General features: G+C 33.3%; 2 protein-coding genes across 3 annotated transcripts in view; both read right to left on the minus strand.

Annotated features, from left to right (window-relative positions):
• Positions 1–27431, minus strand: part of tkv (serine/threonine receptor kinase thickveins) — a 112409-nt gene that overhangs the window by 75640 nt on the left and 9338 nt on the right. The gene's annotated exons all lie outside the window — the stretch shown is intronic.
• LOC145740343 (integrase/recombinase xerD homolog) lies at positions 22295–24705 on the minus strand. Its single transcript, XM_081995875.1, has 2 exons — positions 24365–24705; positions 22295–24263 (listed from the first exon to the last, which is right to left on the minus strand). Exon 2 carries the CDS (start codon positions 23763–23765, stop codon positions 22545–22547), a length of 1221 nt encoding a protein of 406 aa, XP_081852001.1. The 5' UTR covers positions 23766–24263; positions 24365–24705; the 3' UTR covers positions 22295–22544.

The raw sequence follows: 27431 nt of genomic DNA on the forward strand, positions 1-27431 counted from the left end.
GATAAACAATGTAAATCAAACATTGACCCACAAATTTATAGTGGCTCCATTATAAACACCTTTTAATTGGATAAATCAAAGAGCTAAGGGATTAATTGTAAGACACTCTGTACAGTCAAAACCATACAAATTTGGATAGTACAACTACACAAAACCAAATAAACAATCATGCTTATAAAAACAGTTCCTCTTTGAAAAAAATATTAATAATATGCAATTAATTTAGGGAAGCAATTTAGTTTGGATAATTATTCTACATCCAATTAAATATGGCCATATACATGGGTGTATTTACAGAATTTTATCATGCACCGTAATCTTAATCCGTATCAGGGATTACGTGAAATAAGAGGTGCATTTTACATCCCTGTTTATTTACCTAGAGAGATAAGGCCAAAAACCCACCAGTGCTAGTAATTAAACGTGTCATGTGTAGAATAAATAGAAGAAAAACGCCAAAAGAACCTTCAAGGTAGGTAGTAAATAAGAACCAAATCGTGGAACCTGTTATGGTCAGAATTAAACTTAAATCCGCTTAACGTTTACGTAACCCACCTTATAAAATTAATCACACTAAAGCTCTCCTTTTTGGTTACAGTGTAGTAATAAGAAATTCGGAAAATTTAATAAACGGCGTAGAAAATCAACAGGTTAATATTTGATTAGCCTTATCGCAAGTTTTACCACACCTAGTAATTCATCAAGTTGCTATCATAAGTTTCAACTGTCATCCTATGTAAACAGTGCAAATCTATGAGTTTTGAGTACCTAGAAATTAGAAAATAAGCAATGAGATTTCCACTTATAATTAAGAAAAATTGTGTGATGTCTAAGTAAAAATTCTTCAATTTACAGTGTGCAACAAATTCGTGGGTAAGTATGGGGATCTCAAAAACGGTAAGTTACAGAGTGGGTTTGTTTGAAAATTAGGTTAAAATTCGAAAAAAAAATTATTGTGACAAAATTAATCAAAAATTCGGATTTCTGCGTCGATTGGCAAATATCTCCAATTACTATCTACAAAAAATTCGTCATCAACAAGAAAAACGTATTTTTTGTGATATCTGCAAAACTGCAAAACTCAAGCATAACAGATGATACACCACCCTAATCACAAAAAACTCTATTTAAAAAAGAAAAAGTCGAATATGAAGTTGATGATGGCAACCATCAACCAAAAACCGAATCGTCGAATCTCAAATATGATACTGCCACGTAGTAAATGAGAAAAAGTTGCAAGAAAAAATAAAAAACTAATAATTTTCAAAAATTTCGTTTTTCTTCGGATATCTCACAAAGTAATAGAAATTTTTGAGATTTTAAGACTCTTGTAATTCTTACCATTTGCGAGAACCCCATACTTACACAAGAATTTGTGGCACCCTGCATAGTTGATCAACGGACAACTAAACATATCTAAATAATAAAAAACAATCATGAGTGCACCAGGTGGTTCACAATACCGTGCCCATACCCACACAAAGAGTCATTGTTGTAGAATGAAACAAATTGGACAACTCACGTTTATCTAAATTACTGTATTGATTAAATAAATGTTTTTTTTTTAACTTAGAACGAGACGTTATACCGTAAGTTGCATGGCTGTTGGCCACCTTTAAAAGTAGACCACTTTCCGCAGCTGCAACTATTGCAGCAATTAAGTGCAATAAGACACAATAAAAAATTTCTGAATATGTATAAAACAAATTGCGCCACCCACGATTTTGTGGTTATTTATTAGATAATTAGTGTTGAAAAGTTACCTTTTTTTCAGTTGGTATTTTACAACTGTTATCTTGAATGTTTAAAAACTACTTTAATAAAGTTGTCCCCACAATTAGTTTAATCGATTGTCGGAACAATTTGCATACATTAAAGATTACCCATTTCGGATTAAACCAGAAAAAAAGCACTTAAATAAGTTATACAGAATTGGTTGCTAATCATAATTTTTACGTGCATTTACACGGAAAACCTAAACGATCTACAAAACGTATGGAACTCAAAAACCCACGTTTGTCTCTGATCAAAAGATAGGACGACAGAGCGTATAATGTATTATTTCAAAGTATCGCCTTACCGAAGCGGGTAAAAATAATTGGCTCGATCCAAGATCACTGGACATTAATAACATTCAAAAACCCCTTTTATCGGGAACAGAAATCGTTCGAAACTGGTCGGCGATGACAGGAAACACCTCGTTATAAAAACGTGTGTTTTCCTAGTGAATTAATTTAGGAACCATCGCCGAAATGGTGAGAATGATAATGAAATTGATCGTGGTTCAGGTAACCAAAAAATCCACAACGATTATTCTAAGGTAGAATTTTAACCACGATGTGGTCTCAGTTATACAGGGTGATTGTTTATAATCTAATCAGTTTGAGAGAAGTAAGACATTTCTGTACGAATTTCAACAAAAAACACATTATTTCTACCTGGTGTGTGTGGAAAAAGTTACTACTTACTAATTTTTTGGCTTAAAACATCACGATCTAACTCCTATTTACCAACCCCGAACGCAATTTCGGAGATTAAAGAGATATTTACCTAAGACCCAAAAAATGATTCCTAATTTTAACAGAAAGTTAAACCGAGACATCCTAAATTATTTGAGAACTGCTGTTTTTACAAAAAATCTTATTTCTCAAGGAGGATGGGCATTTTAGTGAATAAGAATTGTAGAATATGTCACTGTCATTTAACACTATTTATTCAAAAACACATTATTTGAAAGGTTGAACATTTTTTTACATAAACATGTATTTTTGCTAATTAACCTTTTCAAATTCATAGGTACTTTAAATTTTCGACATTTATAACATTTAAATTGTTCCAACATTAAAATTGCCATAAAAGTTTTTACCTATTTTAGCTTTATTAAGCTAAGTTACAGCTTGTCATTTTAACCATACATTTTTTTGGAGTAAAATAGCGGAAAATACCAATTTTCAAATTGAGGTTATTGTCGACATTTGAAAATAATTATTTTGAATGTTGAAAAGGCAAAAACTAATAATTTGAAAGTTCAAAATATTTTCGTTTTCAACCAAAATTCAAAACATCACAAGTTAAAAATCTAAAATTAGGTTAGGTTAGAATTTTTACTAAATCTAGTACTGGTGCGTTGAGACACACATTTTATGTTTTTTGGTGTAATCTATTAAAATTTAAGTCGTTTTTGTGAACAAAATTTTAATTTTATCAGTATTTTTTAATGTTTTTCACACAATGTTCAGATAATTTAAAATATTGCTTCAAAACTTACCTATTTAGAAGGGTTTAAAGTGAGTAAGTCTATTGGGCATACCTGAAACAAAATAAAATGTTTTAAAATACACTTATTGAAGTACAAAACTTGAAGAAATTCAAACACTCACTAATTTCAGAACAATTTTGAAATTCTTCCGAAATTAGTGAGTTTGTTAAATTTGTTTTTCATCCATCAAAAGTCTGGTTTATTGGCTTCTCCTTAAAGTGAAAAAAATAGTGCAATAGTCTTGAATTATTGTATAATACAGGGGTGATTGACTTTTCTAGATAAAATCAAAAGATAAATTGAAAAATAGGTGTGCTACAAAGCTCTATTTCAAATAAACAATTAGTAAATTATTGGTACAAAAAGGAATGAAAGGAGGCACAGAATAATTAATTTATAAAGGAATAATTTCTTCCCACTTTCTGATAAATATTTTTTTGCTTATATGTTTATTCCAATTTCTTCGTGATTACTTACTGACACAATTCTTAAAAATAACGATACTTTTTCCCAAACTAGCTTTACGCCATTAAGTTACTTGTGCCCTGTCTCTAAACATAAAAGCATCTAGAAATTTATTAAATATTTACATTGTACGTCAAGCAAATCAAAAAGAAGAATCATAAAATAAATTTCAAGAGTAGATTAATCAAGTGAAAACAAACGGTAATAAAAGTAAAAAACATTGACATTGTAAGAAATGGGGCCATAAAATCAAAGTACTATCGTTGCAACGAAACGAAACGTTAGTGCGCCTAGTTCTTACGGTATGTGACATAATTGACAACAGTAGTAAAAACAATACTATTTACTACTGGGACTGACGCGATTTAACACTTAACTTGTCATAATGTGATTTGATGTAATTGAATGTCACTCATAAAACTGTCCATTTAAGTATGATTGGCCGCACAAGGCTATTAAAGCTTTACATTTTCGTCCAACAACCAAATCTATACGTTGCTGTTAGATTTATACAAAAATGGAAAACTGTAGGAGTAGGACGATACAATAATAAAACGCCGGAAAAAGCCGTTTTATTGTTAATTTTACCATATGGTATACCGGCACGGGCCATTGCGCTGCATGGGTGTTAAAACCGGCTTTCACGGAGTATCCATGACGTAGGTGTATAATCAAATTATATGAATAGATTTCTATTAGTAAAGGAGTCGGAGAGTTACTAAATTTCATCGATAAATTTCCACCGGTTATACTAGAAACATTAATTTAAAAAGTGTCCAAACATACTGATACCTAATCTTAGTAGTATGAAAGAATGAAGAGCCTTGTTATATTTTAGGACACGACGAGGTTTAAGATTAGAGCTTTTTAATAGGTTATACAGGTAGCTATTTAGAATTACGTAACCAGTTACGAAAAATTCAGTTTTGTGTAGAATGAATTTTGTATGATGGCATCTCCTCTTTCAAAACCTTTATTTAAACTCCCTGCATATAAGAGACGTATAACAGTCGAAGTTGTCATAAAATGTATAGCGGTATGTAAAAATGTTTTCACCGAATTTCGAATTTCAAGAAAATCATATTTTCATTTTTCCTTAATTACGAAGAAGAGCAGTGACACAAGTCAGCTGTTTGCGTATTTCTAGGTTGGTTATCCTGAATGATGTGTGCGAAAAATATGGAACATTTTGAGAGTTTTTTTTAACTAATTTTATTTAATCTTGCAGTAAGGATCATAATAAATTAGTAATTAAATATGTAATAGTGTTTTGTTTAATAAAAACTTAAATGGCGTTTATAACATTTATTGAAGTTATTATACTTACATAAGTTAAAAACAAATGATGATACATTTTTTCTGAAAACGTCATCGAATTATCCGTAAAAAAGTGCCTTAATAATGACTTCATTTCAAAACTACCATTGACGTGGTTTTGAATCTAAAAGGCAATCTTTAAAATGCAGTGTAGCTTAATTACTTTTCTAAATTGATCAAGTAATAAAAATCCGAGTAAAAATCGCAAAAAATTGTGCAGAGGCGTACAAGAAAAAATATGTGTATGAACAAGTTATGGGAGAAAAACAAAATAAAACTTTACACGTAATGAATGTGTTTATTTTCTTCAACGTTAAGTAAGCTGATAAATTATTGCACACTACTTCGGAAACACTCTGTAGAACAGTAGCGTTTATAAGAGTGTCGATAATAAAAAACTGATGAGCTACAATGTTGAAATATCAATGTTTTTTAAAGTACCGTTGTCAAAATAGTATCACACTTTAACACCTGTCAAATAAACCAACTGACAAGTTTCCTCAATCTCTCAGAATAGATATTTATTTTATAACCTAGCCTAACAAGTGCGGAAATTGGTACTTTCCCGCACGAAACTTCAGTTAACAGACAAGCTCTTAAAAATTTCTAGTTTGAGTTGTAGGCAAGTGGCAGCTCTCAAATACTGTTATAGGTTAGGTTGATAGCTGTCAAAGTTTTGAACTTAATCGGGGCTGTAATTCCGGAGATATCAGCCAGTAAATCTATCTCGGGCCTAAACAGTAAAGTCTTTCTTGCAGACGAGCACTTAAAAAAAATTCTAATTTGAGTTTGAACTAAGTGACAGCTATCAAATTAATGACAGATACTGTGATAAGTTAAGTTGACCGCTGTCAAGATTTTGAACTTAATCGGAGCTCTAGTTTTTGATATATCAGCCATAAAACCTGCTTAGTGTCTAAACTTTTAACCCTTACTTGGAAACTTGAGCTACCAAATTTCTAGCTTAGGATGTGTAGACTAGTGATAGCTGTCAAAATTTTGACAAATATTTTAATAGGCATAGGCAAGCAATCGAGGGGTAGATCGCCGAGGTAATTTGGTGTACACACTCGAGGTAATTCGAGGTATTATAAGGCACTTTTTCATTAATACGAAGCATTGTGAGGTATTACAAGGCATTAGGAGGTATTACGAGGCATTTTGAGATATTTATAAGACATTTGAGAGTATTTTGAGGCATTGTCTGTATATTTCAAAATGTAGTGTATTAATATAACAAAACTGAACAGAACAGCATAGGCACATGTAATTATTATGGTAAAATCTTTGTTACATGATACTGAGTTGAAACAATATTCATTACAAATTATTATAAAAATTTACCCAATTTTCAACATTTAAACTACATTTTTAAGGTCACGTGACTGTTTTTGACAGGTGTCAACTGGCTTTTACAGTGATGCAAGTTCAAAATTGTATTATTAACGTCACGTAACGTGTATTTTACAATTTCAGCTTTTATAACTGTCTGAATTTAATTTAACAAATAATCAACATTTAAATTACATTTTAAAGTCACGTGACTGTTTTTGACAGGTGTCAGTTGGCTTGGACAGTGTTGCCACCTCTAAAATGGCATAATCAAAGTCACGTAATGTGTCTCTTGCAATTTCAGCTTTTACAACTGTCTAAAATAGTCTAAATTTAATTTACCAACCAACCGTACAAAAATTTTTTTTTGTTTGTCAGAATTTGGAAAAACAGTCACCTGACCTTAGAAAATCAATTCAACTGTCGTCAACATTTAAAAAAATCAATTTTAAGCTTTTGGGTCTTTAAAATTTGGAAAAACAGTCATGTAACCTGAGGAAGGCATTTTTATTGAATCATTAATCCTTGTCGACATTTTGACAATAATCAAAAGTCAAGTACAAATTGTAAAAGCAGACATGCTACTTAATCCAACCTAAAAACTGTCACGTTACCATAAAAAATTAATTTCAAGGGTGTCATCAATATTTATCATTATCTCAATACCAGGGGACTTAAATACTAAATTTAAGAATGCCACAAATGTGTAAACATTTGAAGGTATTCTGAGGCAGTTTAAATAATTTGAAGGCATTTTGATGTATTTCAAGGCAGTTTGAGGCATTTTAGGCCATTTTGAGCAATAATAAAAATTTGAGCAAAAAGGCATTTTGGTGTACAAAAAATTATCGGCGGTCCACTCCTCGCAAGCAGTAGAAGAGTGGGAAACACGCTTTCCGCATGTGTTACACACTTAAATGAGTGCAGAAAAGTGTACTTCTCCACACCCAAGTAGGAAGGAAAACAGATCAGCAAAAAAACTAACTTGAGGCTGTTTTGGAGATTATTTGTGTGAAAACAAATTTAAGACACTCTGTATAACAACTTCTATCTGATTTTAACGCGTAAACCCAACCAACGCTTTAATTAGGACATTACTGACATTGTCGCATTGTTGCAGGAGGTTTTAAGACAAAAAGTCGTTCCACGGCCACATCTATCCGCTGCACAACATCTTGCTAATGATGTAGTTACCGGGGGGGCAATGTCTTCAACTGTCAAAATGTTGTCTACTTTTGCATACACGTACAAAAGCAAACTAATCGGAAATTTGTTGCGTGTGCGTGTTTTATTCCGAAGAGTGTGGCATTAAGATTGAAAAGTGTAGGTACCCCTTTGGGTATAGCCAGCGGTCGTGTAAAAATTAGTGCATAAAAACACGTTCGGAGTTAATTTCGTTTTGGTCGTTCCTTTCTTCGAACAGTACCCCAGCCTTAACCTGTCTGTGGTAACGATTGGACACGTTTTTCGATGTAATGACCCTAACAATACAATATGCATGTAGTATACGTCCGTTCGGAGCAAATTATAAGTGGTTCTGCGCGGAAACGGCGTCACGAACGTGGCGAATCGGAGGAAATTAGCATAGGGTACCAGAACCAAATTTTAAACACGGGTACTCGGTTTCATTCCGAATGCGAAATAAACCAGGGAACCTACAAACATGATTCGAAAAATGCGGTGCCGTTCGTTAAACCTGACAATGTTCGCGATGGACCCAAAATAAGAACTAGGATTACGGTATGCTGACACAACATGTATTTTTGGCACGATGTCCAGACGGTATGAAATGTTTGTCTGGATGTGTTACTAAAATGGGATACTCAATGAGAACGAGCCCGAGAGTTTCGTTATAGGAATATCGTTACGTGAGCTCGTTAGTCGTTAGGACCGATTTCCATGTCTAAAATTTAACACACACTATTAATAGCTATATTATTTAAGACTCCAAAGTAAACAAGCGGGACAAAGGTCCGTTTTCCTTAATAAGCCGCCACATACGTATATTTCTAAGGTGTCCGATGATTTTTTTCCTTTAACGTCTTCGAGTGTCATTTAGCCATATAAAGAGTCAGAACCATATGGTCACGAGCATATATCTTCTTATTTTAAGTATCACTCGGAGAAAAAAAATTGTTTGTGCGCTCATCCTACATGCAAGTCTCCGCATTAAATCTCCGGTACTTTACGACTATCATTCATAACATTATTATGAAGTGTGGAAGGTGTAAGACGTTTTTAAAGGAATCGTTTCTAAATGGTATGCGGCATTAAAGAGGTTTTGTATCGATTTGTATAAGCTGCTTGGAGATGTTGTTGTTAAATTCCGTTTCCAACCTGTCGTTTTGTAGAATTATTGATAGTCAAATTAACTTAAATTACTAGTACACGAAACCACGAGTTTTTTTTTCTTAAGTGCTGTTGGGCAATACTCTATATTCACTAAACAATAACCCTCAATTCAGCATTTAACTGACAAATGACAGGTGAAGCTAGAGGCAGTTGCATGATATCTCCACACCATTGACAGCTCCTGTTGTATAATATAATAATAATAATAATAATAAATGCTTTATTTGCTCAAGTACACAGCGTCGCAGTTTTTAGCATTGTCAAAGGTGTCCAAGAGCACCCTGGACATAGGAGATTAACATGGGAAAACGGTTTTGATTTTTTTGCGCCTGTACGGTTCATTTAATGGAAAAACGCTTTAGATAAAAGTTGTAGAGCACATTTCCGGCTATCAACTTGTATTTTTTTCAATACCGTAGATTTGACCATTAAGACGAAAAACGGGTCTAAAATTCGGAAATTTTAAATCTCGCGCCAAGCGGTCGTCAAGGAAAGTTTATATCCGGCCGCGCTACCAACCTTTCAAAATCATAACAAATCGCTGTCAGTCATTCTGTAATCAAATCAAAACATTCAAAACAAGTTTATTTAGTAATCATTTTGAGTTACTACCCACATCATGCGAAGAAAATACAAATAAATTGTGATAAAAATACTTTATTAGTAGCCACAGCCCAAAAATCTGGTAAGTTGAGTTTATAACCTCATTCAATGTCTCGACTCAACTTATTTACTTTGTAGCAAAATTCTTTAAGAAAACACTGGTTTTGCTTGCAAATATTTAATGAGGATGACCGAATCACCTATCTCAAGCCTCTTCATAACACTACCAAACGATTTAAAGTGATGAAAACAGTGGACAATGAAGCCAGATCTTTGAAAATAAGTTTCCTACTGTACAGGGACAACAACAAAGGGGCCAAATAGGTACTTCCTTCAAAAGTGATGTGATTTAGGTTCAATGTGCTTAACTTCATGGACTATCATCAGCGAGGGTCTTCATCAGTGTTGCAACTAAAACTTAAAATGATTCAGTGTTGATATCTGACTGAAATCTCAAAATTTGATGGAACTGTGAAATGTGAATAATCTTAAACTGGCTATAAAACCTCTGAGAAACCCCTTCTAGGAACAGAATATGGACTTACACAGTCAAATTATCAGTTAGGCGACAAAAGTTTTTGTATATGGGTAGGTATTGTCGAAAAATCAACTTTTCAATTGAGCTATCTACATGAGCTGTTCTATTCTAGGTTTAGGTATTAACATTATAATGGTGTTCTTTTTTCCACACACTCAATTGTGGCGTAGAACACACAAACGGCGTAGAAAATCAACAGGTTAATATTTGATTAGCCTTATCGCAAGTTTTACCACACCTAGTAATTCATCAAGTTGCTATCATAAGTTTCAACTGTCATCCTATGTAAACAGTGCAAATCTATGAGTTTTGAGTACCTAGAAATTAGAAAATAAGCAATGAGATTTCCACTTATAATTAAGAAAAATTGTGTGATGTCTAAGTAAAAATTCTTCAATTTACAGTGTGCAACAAATTCGTGGGTAAGTATGGGGATCTCAAAAACGGTAAGTTACAGAGTGGGTTTGTTTGAAAATTAGGTTAAAATTCGAAAAAAAAATTATTGTGACAAAATTAATCAAAAATTCGGATTTCTGCGTCGATTGGCAAATATCTCCAATTACTATCTACAAAAAATTCGTCATCAACAAGAAAAACGTATTTTTTGTGATATCTGCAAAACTGCAAAACTCAAGCATAACAGATGATACACCACCCTAATCACAAAAAACTCTATTTAAAAAAGAAAAAGTCGAATATGAAGTTGATGATGGCAACCATCAACCAAAAACCGAATCGTCGAATCTCAAATATGATACTGCCACGTAGTAAATGAGAAAAAGTTGCAAGAAAAAATAAAAAACTAATAATTTTCAAAAATTTCGTTTTTCTTCGGATATCTCACAAAGTAATAGAAATTTTTGAGATTTTAAGACTCTTGTAATTCTTACCATTTGCGAGAACCCCATACTTACACAAGAATTTGTGGCACCCTGCATAGTTGATCAACGGACAACTAAACATATCTAAATAATAAAAAACAATCATGAGTGCACCAGGTGGTTCACAATACCGTGCCCATACCCACACAAAGAGTCATTGTTGTAGAATGAAACAAATTGGACAACTCACGTTTATCTAAATTACTGTATTGATTAAATAAATGTTTTTTTTTTAACTTAGAACGAGACGTTATACCGTAAGTTGCATGGCTGTTGGCCACCTTTAAAAGTAGACCACTTTCCGCAGCTGCAACTATTGCAGCAATTAAGTGCAATAAGACACAATAAAAAATTTCTGAATATGTATAAAACAAATTGCGCCACCCACGATTTTGTGGTTATTTATTAGATAATTAGTGTTGAAAAGTTACCTTTTTTTCAGTTGGTATTTTACAACTGTTATCTTGAATGTTTAAAAACTACTTTAATAAAGTTGTCCCCACAATTAGTTTAATCGATTGTCGGAACAATTTGCATACATTAAAGATTACCCATTTCGGATTAAACCAGAAAAAAAGCACTTAAATAAGTTATACAGAATTGGTTGCTAATCATAATTTTTACGTGCATTTACACGGAAAACCTAAACGATCTACAAAACGTATGGAACTCAAAAACCCACGTTTGTCTCTGATCAAAAGATAGGACGACAGAGCGTATAATGTATTATTTCAAAGTATCGCCTTACCGAAGCGGGTAAAAATAATTGGCTCGATCCAAGATCACTGGACATTAATAACATTCAAAAACCCCTTTTATCGGGAACAGAAATCGTTCGAAACTGGTCGGCGATGACAGGAAACACCTCGTTATAAAAACGTGTGTTTTCCTAGTGAATTAATTTAGGAACCATCGCCGAAATGGTGAGAATGATAATGAAATTGATCGTGGTTCAGGTAACCAAAAAATCCACAACGATTATTCTAAGGTAGAATTTTAACCACGATGTGGTCTCAGTTATACAGGGTGATTGTTTATAATCTAATCAGTTTGAGAGAAGTAAGACATTTCTGTACGAATTTCAACAAAAAACACATTATTTCTACCTGGTGTGTGTGGAAAAAGTTACTACTTACTAATTTTTTGGCTTAAAACATCACGATCTAACTCCTATTTACCAACCCCGAACGCAATTTCGGAGATTAAAGAGATATTTACCTAAGACCCAAAAAATGATTCCTAATTTTAACAGAAAGTTAAACCGAGACATCCTAAATTATTTGAGAACTGCTGTTTTTACAAAAAATCTTATTTCTCAAGGAGGATGGGCATTTTAGTGAATAAGAATTGTAGAATATGTCACTGTCATTTAACACTATTTATTCAAAAACACATTATTTGAAAGGTTGAACATTTTTTTACATAAACATGTATTTTTGCTAATTAACCTTTTCAAATTCATAGGTACTTTAAATTTTCGACATTTATAACATTTAAATTGTTCCAACATTAAAATTGCCATAAAAGTTTTTACCTATTTTAGCTTTATTAAGCTAAGTTACAGCTTGTCATTTTAACCATACATTTTTTTGGAGTAAAATAGCGGAAAATACCAATTTTCAAATTGAGGTTATTGTCGACATTTGAAAATAATTATTTTGAATGTTGAAAAGGCAAAAACTAATAATTTGAAAGTTCAAAATATTTTCGTTTTCAACCAAAATTCAAAACATCACAAGTTAAAAATCTAAAATTAGGTTAGGTTAGAATTTTTACTAAATCTAGTACTGGTGCGTTGAGACACACATTTTATGTTTTTTGGTGTAATCTATTAAAATTTAAGTCGTTTTTGTGAACAAAATTTTAATTTTATCAGTATTTTTTAATGTTTTTCACACAATGTTCAGATAATTTAAAATATTGCTTCAAAACTTACCTATTTAGAAGGGTTTAAAGTGAGTAAGTCTATTGGGCATACCTGAAACAAAATAAAATGTTTTAAAATACACTTATTGAAGTACAAAACTTGAAGAAATTCAAACACTCACTAATTTCAGAACAATTTTGAAATTCTTCCGAAATTAGTGAGTTTGTTAAATTTGTTTTTCATCCATCAAAAGTCTGGTTTATTGGCTTCTCCTTAAAGTGAAAAAAATAGTGCAATAGTCTTGAATTATTGTATAATACAGGGGTGATTGACTTTTCTAGATAAAATCAAAAGATAAATTGAAAAATAGGTGTGCTACAAAGCTCTATTTCAAATAAACAATTAGTAAATTATTGGTACAAAAAGGAATGAAAGGAGGCACAGAATAATTAATTTATAAAGGAATAATTTCTTCCCACTTTCTGATAAATATTTTTTTGCTTATATGTTTATTCCAATTTCTTCGTGATTACTTACTGACACAATTCTTAAAAATAACGATACTTTTTCCCAAACTAGCTTTACGCCATTAAGTTACTTGTGCCCTGTCTCTAAACATAAAAGCATCTAGAAATTTATTAAATATTTACATTGTACGTCAAGCAAATCAAAAAGAAGAATCATAAAATAAATTTCAAGAGTAGATTAATCAAGTGAAAACAAACGGTAATAAAAGTAAAAAACATTGACATTGTAAGAAATGGGGCCATAAAATCAAAGTACTATCGTTGCAACGAAACGAAACGTTAGTGCGCCTAGTTCTTACGGTATGTGACATAATTGACAACAGTAGTAAAAACAATACTATTTACTACTGGGACTGACGCGATTTAACACTTAACTTGTCATAATGTGATTTGATGTAATTGAATGTCACTCATAAAACTGTCCATTTAAGTATGATTGGCCGCACAAGGCTATTAAAGCTTTACATTTTCGTCCAACAACCAAATCTATACGTTGCTGTTAGATTTATACAAAAATGGAAAACTGTAGGAGTAGGACGATACAATAATAAAACGCCGGAAAAAGCCGTTTTATTGTTAATTTTACCATATGGTATACCGGCACGGGCCATTGCGCTGCATGGGTGTTAAAACCGGCTTTCACGGAGTATCCATGACGTAGGTGTATAATCAAATTATATGAATAGATTTCTATTAGTAAAGGAGTCGGAGAGTTACTAAATTTCATCGATAAATTTCCACCGGTTATACTAGAAACATTAATTTAAAAAGTGTCCAAACATACTGATACCTAATCTTAGTAGTATGAAAGAATGAAGAGCCTTGTTATATTTTAGGACACGACGAGGTTTAAGATTAGAGCTTTTTAATAGGTTATACAGGTAGCTATTTAGAATTACGTAACCAGTTACGAAAAATTCAGTTTTGTGTAGAATGAATTTTGTATGATGGCATCTCCTCTTTCAAAACCTTTATTTAAACTCCCTGCATATAAGAGACGTATAACAGTCGAAGTTGTCATAAAATGTATAGCGGTATGTAAAAATGTTTTCACCGAATTTCGAATTTCAAGAAAATCATATTTTCATTTTTCCTTAATTACGAAGAAGAGCAGTGACACAAGTCAGCTGTTTGCGTATTTCTAGGTTGGTTATCCTGAATGATGTGTGCGAAAAATATGGAACATTTTGAGAGTTTTTTTTAACTAATTTTATTTAATCTTGCAGTAAGGATCATAATAAATTAGTAATTAAATATGTAATAGTGTTTTGTTTAATAAAAACTTAAATGGCGTTTATAACATTTATTGAAGTTATTATACTTACATAAGTTAAAAACAAATGATGATACATTTTTTCTGAAAACGTCATCGAATTATCCGTAAAAAAGTGCCTTAATAATGACTTCATTTCAAAACTACCATTGACGTGGTTTTGAATCTAAAAGGCAATCTTTAAAATGCAGTGTAGCTTAATTACTTTTCTAAATTGATCAAGTAATAAAAATCCGAGTAAAAATCGCAAAAAATTGTGCAGAGGCGTACAAGAAAAAATATGTGTATGAACAAGTTATGGGAGAAAAACAAAATAAAACTTTACACGTAATGAATGTGTTTATTTTCTTCAACGTTAAGTAAGCTGATAAATTATTGCACACTACTTCGGAAACACTCTGTAGAACAGTAGCGTTTATAAGAGTGTCGATAATAAAAAACTGATGAGCTACAATGTTGAAATATCAATGTTTTTTAAAGTACCGTTGTCAAAATAGTATCACACTTTAACACCTGTCAAATAAACCAACTGACAAGTTTCCTCAATCTCTCAGAATAGATATTTATTTTATAACCTAGCCTAACAAGTGCGGAAATTGGTACTTTCCCGCACGAAACTTCAGTTAACAGACAAGCTCTTAAAAATTTCTAGTTTGAGTTGTAGGCAAGTGGCAGCTCTCAAATACTGTTATAGGTTAGGTTGATAGCTGTCAAAGTTTTGAACTTAATCGGGGCTGTAATTCCGGAGATATCAGCCAGTAAATCTATCTCGGGCCTAAACAGTAAAGTCTTTCTTGCAGACGAGCACTTAAAAAAAATTCTAATTTGAGTTTGAACTAAGTGACAGCTATCAAATTAATGACAGATACTGTGATAAGTTAAGTTGACCGCTGTCAAGATTTTGAACTTAATCGGAGCTCTAGTTTTTGATATATCAGCCATAAAACCTGCTTAGTGTCTAAACTTTTAACCCTTACTTGGAAACTTGAGCTACCAAATTTCTAGCTTAGGATGTGTAGACTAGTGATAGCTGTCAAAATTTTGACAAATATTTTAATAGGCATAGGCAAGCAATCGAGGGGTAGATCGCCGAGGTAATTTGGTGTACACACTCGAGGTAATTCGAGGTATTATAAGGCACTTTTTCATTAATACGAAGCATTGTGAGGTATTACAAGGCATTAGGAGGTATTACGAGGCATTTTGAGATATTTATAAGACATTTGAGAGTATTTTGAGGCATTGTCTGTATATTTCAAAATGTAGTGTATTAATATAACAAAACTGAACAGAACAGCATAGGCACATGTAATTATTATGGTAAAATCTTTGTTACATGATACTGAGTTGAAACAATATTCATTACAAATTATTATAAAAATTTACCCAATTTTCAACATTTAAACTACATTTTTAAGGTCACGTGACTGTTTTTGACAGGTGTCAACTGGCTTTTACAGTGATGCAAGTTCAAAATTGTATTATTAACGTCACGTAACGTGTATTTTACAATTTCAGCTTTTATAACTGTCTGAATTTAATTTAACAAATAATCAACATTTAAATTACATTTTAAAGTCACGTGACTGTTTTTGACAGGTGTCAGTTGGCTTGGACAGTGTTGCCACCTCTAAAATGGCATAATCAAAGTCACGTAATGTGTCTCTTGCAATTTCAGCTTTTACAACTGTCTAAAATAGTCTAAATTTAATTTACCAACCAACCGTACAAAAATTTTTTTTTGTTTGTCAGAATTTGGAAAAACAGTCACCTGACCTTAGAAAATCAATTCAACTGTCGTCAACATTTAAAAAAATCAATTTTAAGCTTTTGGGTCTTTAAAATTTGGAAAAACAGTCATGTAACCTGAGGAAGGCATTTTTATTGAATCATTAATCCTTGTCGACATTTTGACAATAATCAAAAGTCAAGTACAAATTGTAAAAGCAGACATGCTACTTAATCCAACCTAAAAACTGTCACGTTACCATAAAAAATTAATTTCAAGGGTGTCATCAATATTTATCATTATCTCAATACCAGGGGACTTAAATACTAAATTTAAGAATGCCACAAATGTGTAAACATTTGAAGGTATTCTGAGGCAGTTTAAATAATTTGAAGGCATTTTGATGTATTTCAAGGCAGTTTGAGGCATTTTAGGCCATTTTGAGCAATAATAAAAATTTGAGCAAAAAGGCATTTTGGTGTACAAAAAATTATCGGCGGTCCACTCCTCGCAAGCAGTAGAAGAGTGGGAAACACGCTTTCCGCATGTGTTACACACTTAAATGAGTGCAGAAAAGTGTACTTCTCCACACCCAAGTAGGAAGGAAAACAGATCAGCAAAAAAACTAACTTGAGGCTGTTTTGGAGATTATTTGTGTGAAAACAAATTTAAGACACTCTGTATAACAACTTCTATCTGATTTTAACGCGTAAACCCAACCAACGCTTTAATTAGGACATTACTGACATTGTCGCATTGTTGCAGGAGGTTTTAAGACAAAAAGTCGTTCCACGGCCACATCTATCCGCTGCACAACATCTTGCTAATGATGTAGTTACCGGGGGGGCAATGTCTTCAACTGTCAAAATGTTGTCTACTTTTGCATACACGTACAAAAGCAAACTAATCGGAAATTTGTTGCGTGTGCGTGTTTTATTCCGAAGAGTGTGGCATTAAGATTGAAAAGTGTAGGTACCCCTTTGGGTATAGCCAGCGGTCGTGTAAAAATTAGTGCATAAAAACACGTTCGGAGTTAATTTCGTTTTGGTCGTTCCTTTCTTCGAACAGTACCCCAGCCTTAACCTGTCTGTGGTAACGATTGGACACGTTTTTCGATGTAATGACCCTAACAATACAATATGCATGTAGTATACGTCCGTTCGGAGCAAATTATAAGTGGTTCTGCGCGGAAACGGCGTCACGAACGTGGCGAATCGGAGGAAATTAGCATAGGGTACCAGAACCAAATTTTAAACACGGGTACTCGGTTTCATTCCGAATGCGAAATAAACCAGGGAACCTACAAACATGATTCGAAAAATGCGGTGCCGTTCGTTAAACCTGACAATGTTCGCGATGGACCCAAAATAAGAACTAGGATTACGGTATGCTGACACAACATGTATTTTTGGCACGATGTCCAGACGGTATGAAATGTTTGTCTGGATGTGTTACTAAAATGGGATACTCAATGAGAACGAGCCCGAGAGTTTCGTTATAGGAATATCGTTACGTGAGCTCGTTAGTCGTTAGGACCGATTTCCATGTCTAAAATTTAACACACACTATTAATAGCTATATTATTTAAGACTCCAAAGTAAACAAGCGGGACAAAGGTCCGTTTTCCTTAATAAGCCGCCACATACGTATATTTCTAAGGTGTCCGATGATTTTTTTCCTTTAACGTCTTCGAGTGTCATTTAGCCATATAAAGAGTCAGAACCATATGGTCACGAGCATATATCTTCTTATTTTAAGTATCACTCGGAGAAAAAAAATTGTTTGTGCGCTCATCCTACATGCAAGTCTCCGCATTAAATCTCCGGTACTTTACGACTATCATTCATAACATTATTATGAAGTGTGGAAGGTGTAAGACGTTTTTAAAGGAATCGTTTCTAAATGGTATGCGGCATTAAAGAGGTTTTGTATCGATTTGTATAAGCTGCTTGGAGATGTTGTTGTTAAATTCCGTTTCCAACCTGTCGTTTTGTAGAATTATTGATAGTCAAATTAACTTAAATTACTAGTACACGAAACCACGAGTTTTTTTTTCTTAAGTGCTGTTGGGCAATACTCTATATTCACTAAACAATAACCCTCAATTCAGCATTTAACTGACAAATGACAGGTGAAGCTAGAGGCAGTTGCATGATATCTCCACACCATTGACAGCTCCTGTTGTATAATATAATAATAATAATAATAATAAATGCTTTATTTGCTCAAGTACACAGCGTCGCAGTTTTTAGCATTGTCAAAGGTGTCCAAGAGCACCCTGGACATAGGAGATTAACATGGGAAAACGGTTTTGATTTTTTTGCGCCTGTACGGTTCATTTAATGGAAAAACGCTTTAGATAAAAGTTGTAGAGCACATTTCCGGCTATCAACTTGTATTTTTTTCAATACCGTAGATTTGACCATTAAGACGAAAAACGGGTCTAAAATTCGGAAATTTTAAATCTCGCGCCAAGCGGTCGTCAAGGAAAGTTTATATCCGGCCGCGCTACCAACCTTTCAAAATCATAACAAATCGCTGTCAGTCATTCTGTAATCAAATCAAAACATTCAAAACAAGTTTATTTAGTAATCATTTTGAGTTACTACCCACATCATGCGAAGAAAATACAAATAAATTGTGATAAAAATACTTTATTAGTAGCCACAGCCCAAAAATCTGGTAAGTTGAGTTTATAACCTCATTCAATGTCTCGACTCAACTTATTTACTTTGTAGCAAAATTCTTTAAGAAAACACTGGTTTTGCTTGCAAATATTTAATGAGGATGACCGAATCACCTATCTCAAGCCTCTTCATAACACTACCAAACGATTTAAAGTGATGAAAACAGTGGACAATGAAGCCAGATCTTTGAAAATAAGTTTCCTACTGTACAGGGACAACAACAAAGGGGCCAAATAGGTACTTCCTTCAAAAGTGATGTGATTTAGGTTCAATGTGCTTAACTTCATGGACTATCATCAGCGAGGGTCTTCATCAGTGTTGCAACTAAAACTTAAAATGATTCAGTGTTGATATCTGACTGAAATCTCAAAATTTGATGGAACTGTGAAATGTGAATAATCTTAAACTGGCTATAAAACCTCTGAGAAACCCCTTCTAGGAACAGAATATGGACTTACACAGTCAAATTATCAGTTAGGCGACAAAAGTTTTTGTATATGGGTAGGTATTGTCGAAAAATCAACTTTTCAATTGAGCTATCTACATGAGCTGTTCTATTCTAGGTTTAGGTATTAACATTATAATGGTGTTCTTTTTTCCACACACTCAATTGTTGCAAATAAAACTTTGTATATACACTGAAAGTTTGTATTAATTATTTATTCACAGTTCAAGGTACAGTATACATTTTCTTCAAGTGAAAAGCTTAGGTACAATAAGTGGCAAAGAAAACTGGTCTTACCAGATGAACATTGATTGTTCCACAGATTGAGTGTGAGTGGGTGAACCTTTCACCATACAAGCTATGCTAAAAACAACTTTGTCTTACTAACCTAATGTTTGTTTGGATAATAGTGGAGTTCCAAATTAGCAAAGGTAGGTGAAATGTAGTGATTGAATGTCTCTAGAGAGAAACACCTTGCTTCTAATTCAATACACTATTTCACAGGACATACCTTTTTACTAATCAAATGTGAACTCGAGTTGCACATTACTTGCAAATAAACTATTTTTGGTTAGTAGACATTTTACAAGTATCCTTGTAGGTGAATGATGTTCAAGTTAACTAATAGGGCGAATTAAATATCAGTACTTACCTTACCCTGTAGAACTAGGGAAAAAACATTGACAATCAGTTATAAAAAATGCCTTTTTATTAACATCATACAATATAAAACCACTTAAACACTATGGTGTGTTCATAACACTACAAAACAGAAGGATACAATAAAACTATCAGTCACATAGGTCACTAAATTGCATCACTTTTGAGGGAAGTATTTGCTCTCTTTTGTGGTCCCTGTATAGTAAAGCAACTTATCTTCAAACATCTGCAGGCCTTCCTAGTCCATTGTTTTTATCACTTTAAATCGTTTTGTAGTGTTATGAAGAGGCTTGAGATAGGTGATTCGGTCGTCCTCATTAAATATTTGCAAGCAAAACCAGTGTTTTCTTAAAGAATTTTGCTACAAAGTAAATAAGTTGAGTCGAGACATTGAATGAGGTTATAAACGCAACTTACCAGATTTTTGGGCTGTGGCTACTAATAAAGTATTTTTCCTAATTTTGGCATATAAAGTGACACTTTTCAAAACTGATTAGAGTGACAAAACGTTTTACTTTATGTAACTAGTTACATAAAGTATCACTTTATGTAACTAGTTATGAAAAGTTCATTTCATCACTCCCTGTTTTTATGCATTTCCGTAGAAACATATGGGCGACATCCATCATAACATGTCGTTGTCACTGTTTATACAAGGTGCTATGAAAGTGAATATTTGTGTTAAATCACTTTAAAAGATGGTTTTTACCGCTTTTTGGTCAAAATTAGAAAAAATTATGTATGCAACACGTTTGGAAAATGTCTTATTGTGTAACTCATTCAAATTAAAATTCATTCGTTATACAAAATCGAACTTTTCGTAACTGGTTACATAAATAGCTATTTATCACGATTTATTTGTATTTTCTTCGCATTATGTGGGTAGTAACTCAAAATGATTACTAAATAAACTTATTTTGAATGTTTTGATTACAGAATGACTGACAGCGATTTGTTATGATTTTGAAAGGTTGGTAGCACAGCCGGATATAAACTTTCCTTGACGACCGCTTGGCGCGAGATTTAAAATTTCCGAATTTTAGATCCGTTTTTCGTCTTAATGGTCAAATCTACGGTATTGAAAAAATTACAAGTTGATAGCCGAAAATGTGCTCTACAACTTTTATCTAAAGCGTTTTTCCATTAAATGAACCGTACAGGCGCAAAAAAATAAAAACCGTTTTTCCATGTTAATCTCCTATGTCCAGGGTGCTCTTGGACACCTGGTATTTTACAAATTACACAATATACAGCATAACTATAACATTACCTATATGGTGTAACTATTGCTAATATGAAAGAAGTAGTAGTCCATATTCTTTCAGTGGAGTCGCAGGAGTACGAAAGGAAGGAAATGACAAACAGTCTTCTCCACAATACTTTATTATGACCTTAGATGGTAAGGTCTGCTCAACAAGTTTCGGTCACATAAATGACCATCTTCAGGAGCTACAAGAATAACCTACTTTACTTGGTGTACCAGAAGTTAAATGTTAAAAAACGAGATGTTAAAAAACGAGAAAACGTACCTCAAATCAGTCGACCAATGTGACTACTGTCTTTTTACAAGGGGAGAGACAGAGAGACCCATGTTATGACAAAATAGTGAAATTAACAAAGTTAAATAGGTGAACAAAGCTGTAAAATTTAACACATGTAACTATGAATTAAAAAGATTATGTGAAATTTAATAGTTACCTCATTATGGAGAAAAAATAACTATAGCACATTAAATCAAAAAATTAATTAAAATTAAACATAAAACTTAAACTAGACCCATTTAGGGCTGGGTGAGACCCTAGGGGGGAAAAAAGAGCTTAACACTTGTGCACCATCCACAGAAGAGGCGATGAAACAGGAAACAAAATGGAGGTGCAAAAATTTTTAAAAAAATTTCACATTGATAAGCCGAAAAAAAAAAATAATTTTTTTTCCATAATGAGGTAACTATTAAATTTCACATAATCTTTTTAATTCATAGTTACATGTGTTAAATTTTACAGCTTTGTTCACCTATTTAACTTTGTTAATTTCACTATTTCGTCATAACATGGGTCTCTCTGTCTCTCCCCTTGTAAAAAGACAGTAGTCACATTGGTCGACTGATTTGAGGTACGTTTTCTCGTTTTTTAACATCTCGTTTTTTAACATTTAACTTCTGGTACACCAAGTAAAGTAGGTTATTCTTGTAGCTCCTGAAGATGGTCATTTATGTGACCGAAACTTGTTGAGCAGACCTTACCATCTAAGGTCATAACAAAGTATTGTGGAGAAGACTGTTTGTCATTTCCTTCCTTTCGTACTATTGCTAATATAATATTTCATTACCAGTACAGAAATGAGGATTTTTCCGTGCGCGCGTGACAAATTCCCGTGTGAGGCGCAGCCGAACACGGGAAGTCATGCAAGAACGGAAAATCCATTTCTGGACGAGTAATGAACGATATTTTTTATTATACTTAGGTACCTGAAATCAACATAAACAAAAAATATCGCAAAAAATTATTAAGAAAATCGGGAATATTTATTTTTATTTTTAAAACAGTAAAAATGTAAGTACATACAACTCAAATTAACAAAAAAAATACAAGTAGGTAATTCTAAGAAAATTAATTTTGGACAGAACCGTTATTATTAATAGTAATATTTATTGTACAATTCGTATTATTGTTGAAGCTCAATCCCTTTTGCATTACTTTTTGTTGAACTAAAGACTCTGCTAAAGATGTTGAAGCGGAGTGTTCGTGTGTGCTTTGGTTCTCTTGATTGACTGTTACAGATGTTGTAGTTTCCAAGTTACAAGGGCTAAACAACTTCCGTGATACTTCAATTTTTCTTTGTATGGACTCTTCTATATATCCTTCTGCTACATTGGAAGAAAGCCATCCTCCGTGTCTTTTCAAAGTGAGCAAATCACCGCCGTTTTCCACCAACATGGTTGCCGAAGAGCGCCTTAGCCCATGTCCGGTATATTCTTCGGGATTTTTTAGTTTTAGGTATTTTGCAACAAGTTTTGGAATACCACTGATAGTATGGCACCCAACATGTTGAGCGTAACATCTTTGGTTTCGGTATGCAACAAATAATCTTCTACTCTCCATATGTTTAGGGCGGAGATCTGCGTATTTACGGTAAATTGTACAGGGATCGAATTTGCAATTTTCATTGGTAATGGTAAAACTTCTTGACCTGTGAGTTTTTCCATCTCGTAAGAACACGACAAGGAAACGCCCATTATCTTCCACATCATCTAAACTCAAACGTATTAAATCATCTCTGCGGCATGCACCGAAGATGCCAAACACTAAAATTACTTTTGCTAGTAGATATTCTCCATCTGAAGCTTCACATAAAAATTTGGTTACTTGTTCTGCTGTAAGAATCTTGGATTTCTTTGGTATATATCCTACAGCTTGTCGTTTCAAAAAAGCAATCGTTTTTGGATATTGATGGTGAGTATTTTCTTTTATTGCCAAACAACTCTTTAACATAGAGAATCGACTCCATAAAGTGGAGGATTTCATAGTGTTGGCTTTTTCAGAAAAATATACTAAAAGAATATCGTCACTCACAATTTTGATTCCTTTCTGAGTCCGCCATTCGGTAAAACTGTTATATTCTTGTTCATATCTCAACCTGGATTTCACTGGTAAATCTGCACTCACTTCTGCCGCTCGTTGTAAGATATTTTCGGGAATATCCCGATTTTCTTCACAATCTGAATTCATTTTTGCAAAATGTAATAAATCACCGCCCTCTGTACAAGAAAGCCAAGAAGGTGCATGCCAAAAATTCCAATATGGCCGAAATATGGGATTGACAGTTTGCATTTGTTTGTATTGTGGAAATTGAGTTTTTGGATGATTAAATTAATTTTTAAGGTTTAAAGTCAAGACTTGGGATTACTTGCCAAAGTAATTGTTGTTTATATGTTTATTGTTCTAGTGAAAGTGTAGTTTGTGTTCATTTTATTGTGTTATCACTATTGTTATTGTTCCTTCATTGTTCTATAATTTGTGGTTGGTTTTTTAACTTAAATTCTATTGCCTCTACAATATGCCGTCCACTGCTTGTTTGCCAAATTTCTAAAAGCAATTTGGTGAAAGGCCCAAAAGTGTCAGTCTTTTACTTTCCAAAAGACCCTGCTCGAACCCAACAGTGGTTGAAAGCTTTGAAGTGGAATGATTTTACTCCAACACAATACTCAGTGGTAAGTACAATATGCTTTCTCATTCAGTAAACTTATTGCCTCTTACATACATTGGTATGTGACTTATGTGAGTTACATTTTGAGGCCGCCTGCATTTTGAGAGCAACAAAGGTTTACTCTGAAGAAACAGGACAGCTTTTAGAAGTTCTATTGGCACATTTACATTTTAAAAGAAAGGTCTTGGTAATAATATAAAACCCATTTACCAGTTTTGCTTACCTAGATTCAAGGATTTCCAAATTTTCTTTGATTGAGCAGTTTTTACATTAGTTTGTTGTACTTTCCAAGACAAAGGGTTCTAACCAAACTTGCTTTGGCTGGACTTTATTGGATATAAAAAGCCATATCTATACATATCTGGATCAGGAATGAAGCGTTCTTTGATTTTTCACTCACAACTTCTAATCAACTACACGAAAAAATAAAAAAAAACATATTTTCTACTGCATCTCCATAGGTTTGTGTACAAAAAAAAATCCGATAACGCCGCCATTAAAAGTGACATTCTAGGCTTTCTTGTAAAGAAGGCGGTGAATAAATACATAAATACTTAATTTTCACTGACAGAAAATAAAATTTGTCATTAATAAATAAATCGTTGCTATAGACACATTACTCGTTTCTTTTTTTTCTTCGGGTTGCCATAGGATATCTAGTATCATGGATATCTATGTTTATTATTAAGCGCACGGAAAGAGGGATCGGGAAAAAATGTCCGTGCGCTGTTCCGAAAATGTCATATTTACTGTATTTTATAAACAGTTGAAAATGTAGTATTTTCTGTTAAGTATAATAAAAAATTAATTTAAGGCGTTAAGGACACAGATCTAAAAGTAATTGTTTTATTTTTGTTTTAAATGTAGCATAGGGCAAAGTTTTTAGTTCATTGGGCAGGGAGTTGTACAGTTTGATGCTGTTATTGATGTAGCTCTTGTCGGTCTTAAGGTAAGTCTGTGTCTTTGTGTACATAAGTTTTTACCGTGTCTTGTGGTATAATGATGTCTGCTGCTTACTGTTGAAAAATTCTGATATTGTGGATTTCACATGTGCCAAACATTGGTATATGTATAGGCCTGGTAAGGTTAGGATTCGGAGATCTTGAAAAGAGGCTCTGCAGCTGTCCAAGGACTCTAGTTTGCCGATAATTCTTATGGCTTCTTTTTGTAACAGAAAGAACCATGTATGCTGTGCGGGAGACTTCTATTGGAGCGGTGTATGAGATTCTGCGGAGGAGAAATAGGGTCGAAAAGAGGCTTTTTGTCAATTGGGTGATGTGGTGTTTCCAGGTCAACTTGCTGTCAAGGATTACTCCTAAAAATTTGAACGATTTACCTTCATCTTTTTCTTTCAAGGAGAATATGGAGGTTTCTGTTTTTTCGAGGTTGAGGCATAGATTGATGTCAGCAAAATAGGTGTTAGTAGTAGTAGTTTCTTAAGAGTGTCTCAAATGTCTCAAATAAAACAACTCATTTTCAAATTAAAAACAATTATTGTTAAAAAATGTGGGAGAAGTTAAAACAAACCTTACAACCATAACGTTAAAATTAATTTGGCGACTTAATCTCCACGGTTGCACATTTTCAACATTTTGACTCTTTGTAACAAACAGTGGGATCTCGTTAGTTGTTTTGGATATTTTAATAAGACTCTTGATTGTCATATGGTCGATGCATTTTTAATCTTGGTTAAAGTTCTGATTTTACTTTTGCAACTGTCACATTTTTTCCACGTCAAAAACTCAGGAAAGCGGTCATGGTGAGCAGGTGAATCTACATGATAATATTTGCGCTAGTCACATGTGTAGTAGTTTATACGAACATTAGGTACTTATAAGAAACAAAATGCGTCTTGTGTCCAAAATACAAAGGAAAAAGAACGTCACTGAAAGAAGAGAACATAAAGTAAATGGTGGTAGATATTTCCTATGTCTCATTTATCACTTTTATGTTTTGGTTTATATCGAGGTTTATATGTTAACTGTTGAAAATCCTAAAGAAAATATTTGTCTCTATTTTGCTCAAGTCACTAAATTCTAGTACTCGTCTAAAAGAAATAATTTTGTTCAAGTTGTTTATATGTCCCTCTGGTTTCTAGTGTTTACTTTTTTTCTTTTCACGTTGATTGACTAGCAAGTTTGTCCTAGTTTTTGAGCTTAAAATCCTCTCTAACTTGCTAGTCCGCATTTTTGAGGTTTGGATTTTGTAGTTTGACAAGAGCACGTTCTTTCCCTAAAGTTTTTAGGATTCAAATTCTTGGTCCTTGTTGAAGGCAGTACTTTCTGGGGCTTATATCCTGGAGTAGCATACCAAGTGACCTTTCTTGATTTCTTGATACAGAGTAGCTGCTTCTTCTTCTTCATCTTGAGTGAATAAAGGGGATAAAATCTAAATATAATCAATACCTAGAATAATGTAATTAGAATTGTTTACAGTTGAATAATAAACTTAATGCAATACTTTGTAAAAGAATTGTTACTAAAATAATAGTACAGTGGGTATAATAGTACAAAAAATTCTGTGTGGAAAGTGAGACCAAATTCAAGATACCTAGATGTACTTACAAAAATTAAGCTTCCAAATAGTGTATTTGGACTATTGGCTAGTTTAATTTAGCAGAATCGGACTTTTTTTTATTTGAGCGAAAGTCTAGTTTTTTTCATATTTCGACGTCACAGTGTTTCCAAGTAACACAATCAGTGGCGGCTCGTAGTAAATTTGAAGGGTAGTGCACAAAACAAGGGCCAATTAGCGCCGCGAAAAATTTTTTGAGACCACGCCCAAAATTCCTACAATTTTAAAATATGTAATTGTTTTCAAATATTGCACACTAACGTTAGGAAATACTGGAAGCATTTTAAAAAGTCGCGAAGAAAAATAACACGTGACTGATAAGAAAAACCCCGAGTGCACGATCTAATTGTGCACACGGGCCAGCTTAAAACATCGACTGACTCTAGACAGTCGCGGGGTACAGAGGGGGCGGACGGCGGTAGTTCGACCAATCAGATTTACTATACCCATGAGCTGTGCACTTGATTTTACCACGGCACACGGTGCACGGTGGCGGCGGTGATCCGTAATTCGTCCAGATTTCGTTTATTTATTAATAAAAGCTTATTTATTTCCAAGATTAATACTTGGTATTTAGAAAATTATTTCAATCATTATAAGATTTATAATAAAAACATGCATTTTTGGACTCAAAATTTGGGAGTGCACGTGCACATGTGCACTTATTGAGGAGCCGCCACTGAACACAATCAAAACAAATTACTAATAAATTAATA

This window comes from Ips typographus, linkage group LG1 (genome assembly GCF_016097725.1).
Source record: "Ips typographus isolate SLU linkage group LG1, UJ_Ityp_2.0, whole genome shotgun sequence".
Lineage (NCBI taxonomy): Eukaryota > Metazoa > Arthropoda > Insecta > Coleoptera > Curculionidae > Ips > Ips typographus.

What these genes read in the sequence shown, in the direction of transcription:
- LOC145740343 (XM_081995875.1), bottom strand. Translation starts at nt 23,765, where the DNA reads ATGCAAACTGTCAATCCCATATTTCGGCCATATTGGAATTTTTGGCAT.